Source organism: Benincasa hispida, chromosome 11, assembly GCF_027475165.1.
Source record: "Benincasa hispida cultivar pf3 chromosome 11, pf3_genome.v1.1, whole genome shotgun sequence".
Classification (NCBI taxonomy): domain Eukaryota; kingdom Viridiplantae; phylum Streptophyta; class Magnoliopsida; order Cucurbitales; family Cucurbitaceae; genus Benincasa; species Benincasa hispida.
The window spans coordinates 1,638,388-1,644,479 of NC_143488.1; the positions used below are offsets into that span (position 1 = coordinate 1,638,388).

At 34.9% G+C, this 6,092-nt stretch overlaps 1 protein-coding gene across 1 annotated transcript; it reads left to right on the plus strand.

The window, feature by feature from the left end:
• Positions 1 to 254: 254 nt before the first annotated feature.
• Positions 255 to 1,218, plus strand: LOC120090185 (uncharacterized). Its single transcript, XM_039047713.2, has one exon. It carries the CDS (start codon positions 270 to 272, stop codon positions 1,062 to 1,064), a length of 795 nt encoding a protein of 264 aa, XP_038903641.2. The 5' UTR covers positions 255 to 269; the 3' UTR covers positions 1,065 to 1,218.
• The last annotated feature ends 4,874 nt before the right edge of the window (positions 1,219 to 6,092 follow it).

A 6,092-nucleotide genomic window follows, 5' to 3' on the forward strand; every position in this document is an offset into this window, starting at 1 on the left:
GTGTAAAGTTTACTAAAATCTAGCAAAATGGTAGTGCAAGTGGAAGATGGGATCCAAAGGCAGGTATTGATGTGATTCTAGTTCCAATTATAATCTTACTTTTGAGGTTAATGACATAGGCAAAAGCACACTGTAGTGCTTGCCTCTTGAACCTTGTTTGAGCTGCATATCCAAAATTAATAATTTTTTTTGCATCTGCCCCTCCTTAATAACCACTAAGCTAGCACACTATAGAGAAGCTAAGGCATCCTCGTTTTCTATATAAGGTGATGGATGGATGCATTCTAGGCATTCCTATCCATTTGGCTATGGCTATCCCTAGAGTTTTGTGCTTTGGCTTTCTTCTCTTTGTGAGTTTAGGCTTAGCTTCGGCTGCCAGAATTCTTCTTGATTATGATCCACGTACTCGTCATTACGATTATGATCGTCCTAGTCCAAGAGTAGGGTACGATCCTAGCCATCGTGATGGATCCTATGATAATTCATATGGTGGAGGCTCCAATAGAGGATATGGAATTGGAGACTCTGCTCTTGGAGGTTCCGGACGATACGAAGGTGGTGGAGAACATAATCCTAGATATAGAGATGGAAATGATGATCGTGGGGTTGGATATGGTAATGGTGGTGGATATGGAGGTGTAGGAGGACATGGTGATGGTTATGGTAGCAATGGCGGTGGAGGCTATCGTTATGGCCCTTCCCTTGGAGGTTCAGGATATGGAAATGCCAATGGATATGACCAACGAAGAGATCATGGAGTGGGTTATGGAAGTAAAGGAGGTCCTGAGTCTAGCAATGCCTATGGAGATTCACGTGGATATGGAGCACGTGACAATGGCTATGGAGACTCACGTGGGTACGGAGCACGTGACAATGGGTATGGGAGTGGTGGAGGAGTTGGCGGTGGCTATGGAGTAGGAGGCCATGGTGGTAGTAGTGGAAGTGGTGGTTATGGTAATGGAGGAGTGCATGGAGGAGAATATGATAATAGCAAAGGAAGTGGAGAAGAAGGAGGTTATGATGGTGGATATGCACTCAAAAACTCCATCTCAAATAAGAATTGAGAATCCCTTTTATAAGTAATGAACCCAATATTCTTATTATGTCAACAAAAATAAAAACATTGGGTAAGAGATCGAGAATTGATGTTGTTTTCTAAATATATGTTGAAGTTGCTTTTAATGAATGTCAAATTCGAAACAACGATTCAAAGTTAAATTTGAATTACGTATGTGTATCGTGACAAATTGATTGGACCATACTTTATTTTGTTTTTCTATTAATTTTTATTAAATAAGATGGGTTTAGTCATCTTAAAATCAATTAATTGTAAAAAAATATTAGGAGTAACGCACCTATAGATTCCTTGATTTCTTTTCGATGTGGGATCCTCAACATTTTAAACAAATTGTTCTCGGTCATTTTGAACCGCGAGGCATAATCAACGTCTTCCAAGAACGAAAGCGACAAAGCCAAGAAAATAACAAGATTCTAATTGAAATAGCACAATATAACTAAATTAGATAGCTTAGGGAGAGGGTTGCCCAAGCCCATGTACTCACTTCAGCCAAGGCTAAGGCCAAACTTGATAGAATACTTAATGGTGTATGCCTTATGCAAATTCCGGCCAAAAGCATAAGCCTAAGACAAAATAGGTCTAGAAAAAGGTGTCGGCCTCAACCCGCCGAGGCGAAGTTTAGCAGCATGCTAGAGGCAGTAATGGATGACAAAAGTTCACTTCTTATTTAGATCCCTATTTGGCAGTAATGGATGACAAAAGTTGGCTTAATTCATTTCTAATTTAAATGAATTTCAACCATCTCAATGTTTTTTCTGCCTTTGTATTTTTTTTAAAAAAAAATCTTAATAGTTTATTTGGAAAATAATCCAAAGTAGATAACTATAGGATTAAAGAAAATATCACCTCAATCTACAAATTCACTCTGTTTGCCAATGTATTATTTATTTTTTACAAACTATTCAAATAAGGGTGGATAAATAAGGGTGGATAAAGAAGAAATTTTCTCTATATATATATGTATAAGAAGGTTATGATTATAAATTTTTCTCTAATTGGGAAGAGATTATATATATATTGTCAACATGAGCGTAGCTCAACTAACATAGTGTTTATACTATCGATCACAAGGTCAAAGATTCGATTTTTCACCTATACTTTAATTACAATATCTTCGAAAAAAATCATTTCATTTTTAAAATTACATAGTACATCAATTTCAATTATTGCTCAACCACACAATGAAATTTCCCTTTTTTTAGAGAAAATACTATGATATTTTATATCATTAAAATGTAATCTTTTTTTCCCATCATTGCTGTATAGAAAATGAGAAATTATTTAATAATGTAACCCTCAAGAGGGAATTAAGAGAAACTTGCATAAATAATATGTAAAAAATTAGAGCAATGCAATGTCGTTTCAGAAGCCATTTCATCTCTCAGTCTCATGGCAAGAGCCCTAATAAAATATATGTTCTTTAGTCTTGGTGGGTTTTTATAGGCATTATAAATAATATCTTCCAAAATGAAAATAATGGCTCCTAAGAACCTGAAAACAATTTTTAAAAATAAATTCGAATTATTTATCAAACACATATTTGTTGAACTCGATAAATCTAAAAAAATAAAAATAAATAAAAAATAGATTGTGAAACTATACAAACGCTTAAATGTGTTTATAATAATTTTTCACTGTCATTAAATCTCCAATTGTACTGGGGATAAGTTGTGAAATTGATAATTATTTTTCAATTTGTAATTATTTTTTACAAATACCTCTATAGATAAATTAATAAAACGTACAAACATTCATCCAACAATTAACAAAACACACTCCAAATTAAGTTAATAAAAGAATGTATAAACTTAACTATATAAAAGTATTTGGAGCTACAAAACCAACAATCAACTAAAAGTAACTAAACTCAACAATGGAAAAACACTTGAAGTAGTCTAATTATAAGAAAACATGCAAATATTGTTTAATCTAATGAAAAAAACAGTGTCTTAGCTAACACGAAAGTAGGAAAATAGATTAGAGTAATTAAATTTAGCTGACTATGGATATTGAAAAATTAAAGATTTAACATTGATTAAATAGAAGCTAGAGACACAATGTTGTAACAAGATATAACTAACGGATCAAATAACTTAATAACAAACAATTTGAACAAAGTTAGAGTACCTCAAAGATTGATAACCTAGTTCAGTACAATGTCACCTACTCCAAGAGATTGTATGTCAGGTGAAAAGAAACTTCACTAAATAAAGAGTCAAGCAATTAAACGAAGGTTTTAACTGATAGACTCCCTCTTCAAAATCTCAAGTAAAGCCTACTTCAGTTTCAACTTATGTTCCCTTAATTTTGAGCCCCCTCATTTCTACATACACACTTCTCTTGAGTTTTGATTGAGATCCTCTCAATACAATAATAACTGCTTGTCTCGAGTTCTTACTTTTTGATCTCTAAGTGATTTACTATACTCAACAACAATTCAATCTAGTCTAATTGACTGTTGATAATACCCTTAATGAAAAAGTATATAATGTTCAATAACAGTGCAAAAAATTCGTTTAGACATAGAATCTCTAAACTCAAAACCCTTAATGCACACACTCTTCTAATTCGAACAGGTTAATCCAAAACAGAAACCAATAAACACAACATATAGTTCATCAAAACAGCCTTAAAGAACCTTCCAAGGAAATTAAATATTATCTACAAGAACAATAAAGAAAATGGGAAAAAATAAAAAGAAAAGTAAATCAAAAAATTGGAAAAAAAAAAAAAGAAAAGAAAAATAACACATTCCAACTTATAAAGAAAAAATCATGCAGAATAAGCAAGGAGATAGCACAAGATACTTAACACAAAGCAACATATAATGCAAAGATACGTTGTCTAAATTTTATCTATAATAAAATCAGTCAATCATATCACGGTATTAATTAATTTCACCTCAACTTTATAATGTTTTTCTTGTGACTTCTCTAAATCTTACCAAATCTTGCAAGATAATGCAAAGTGGAAGATGGAATCAACTTAGGCTTACATAAATATTATATTTTCTTTTAGTATCAAATCCAACTTTAAGGCCTAATTATATGACAAAAGGCTCACTAAACAGTGCTCTGTCTAGGCATTCTAGCCATTCTCTTCTTCTTTCCATGGCTATCTTTAGAGGGTTGTGCCTTTCCTTTCTTCTCTTGATAGGATTAGGTTTAGTTTTGGCTACCTGAACTGTGCTCTGTCTAGGCATTCTACCCATCCTCTAGTAGGCTTCTAAGCTATTCAGCCTCATGCCCTACTAGTTCTAGAGCAATAAATTCTTATTCCATAGTGGATATAGCTATGCAAGTCTATTTGGCAGACTTCCATAATATTGTTCCTCCTCCGTAAAAAAAATATAACCACTTGTAGAACTGACAAAAATATACAATATTGCATCCAAAAGCATTAAGTTCACAACATTACGATCGCATGCATCCATCGCATTAAAACAGCTAACTTATGTATTTTTTTGCAGAAAATGCATTGACGCAAGGCAGAAATGCGATCTGAAGAAATTAACGTCCAAACGCATAAGAGATTGCGACCGCAAAGCTATGCGATCGTTTGCATTCATGAAATTCTGCTCAAAGAAGGTGGCCGCATAGAGCCGGCGCATCAAGGTGGGTGCATCTGGGTGAAAGCTTAATAAATCACGATGGGACAGAAAGCTGATGATGGTCAATTCCGAATTAAGTTGACAAGCCATTAACGACCTACTCTAGCAAGTACACTCAACTTTTCCGTGACAAATATTCGGCGCATCAAACAGAGAATTAATGTCGACCCATCAGTGCAATCATAAGAGAGAAGAATCTTTTCACCCTAAAGTTCTATAAATACCGAAGGCCACCTTCAGTGAAGGAGTTCGCCCAGTTTTACAGAATTCACCATACAGATAGAGTTAGTCTTATTCATAGTTTTTCTTTTTACTTAGAAGGTGGAAGTGAGTGAAGGGAGATTACTCCGAGAGATCGTCCTGGTGAACTCAGAAGAGTGCCAGGGAGCGTCGAAAGCAAAGGGAGGGCCAACTCTTGCGGAAGCAAGAACATCTTTTGGGCAGAATAGAGATAACGCGGTGTAAAAGCCTTGGAAAGTAAGAAATTGCTACCAGACTCTCTACCCTTATTTTCCACTGTCATTTTGTACTCTTAACTTATTTATAAAAAATGAAAATTGCATCTTTATATTCGTCCACTCTCTGTACATTACACATGAGTAGCTAAATCTGTTGAATGGGTTGAGAAGCACTTAGCTAGCATAACTTGGGATCTTCATTTTATGTGATCATCTTATATTATGTATGCGTCATTCGTCTATTAGAGATACTCAGGAGGGTAGTCTAAGGATAGATTTTAGGCTTGGAAAGGTCAGATTACAATCTAGGCTCGAGAGAGTCAGATTAGAAACGCATAATCAAGAGATAAAAGTTTAGTAATAAGTTTTGTTTGCTATTAATGCATCGCATGCACCCTAGAGATAGGATATGATTGTATGTGGTCATCTTGTCCTTGTGTGCATCTTTCATCATCGCATGGGCAAGAAGTAGAGACTTAGGAATAAGCTCTATAGACACTATCGCATTCATCGCATGCGTCCTAGAACTAGGAACTGTCGCATTTGAATTGGAAAATGATTTGTTGTCGCATGAGTGTAGCATGATCGCATAGCTTGAAGGCATTCCGGGGAAACGCTAGCTAAAGACCTTCTCAACCCGTTCCTCCGCATACTCAGTGTATCTTTCGCAAAATTACTCTTTTCTCAAAACCTCCGCATATTTTTTATACTTCAAACAACAAACCAACCAAACCTTGATTTATTTGTTACCGCAAAGTGATCTAAAATTACCATCGCATACTATTTTCCTTAGTCCCTTTTTCGACTCTGGGCTTACCAGACAACTCAGTAGGATTTATACTTGGGTCTTACTGAGAAAACTTGCATGCACAATGCATATTCCACCATCGCATTCTACACCATTTTTTCATCGCATAACAACACGTATCATGGACACAGCGTTGCA

Coding starts and splice junctions, on each gene's coding strand:
- LOC120090185 (XM_039047713.2), top strand. CDS start 270: ATGGATGGATGCATTCTAGGCATTCCTATCCATTTGGCTATGGCTATC.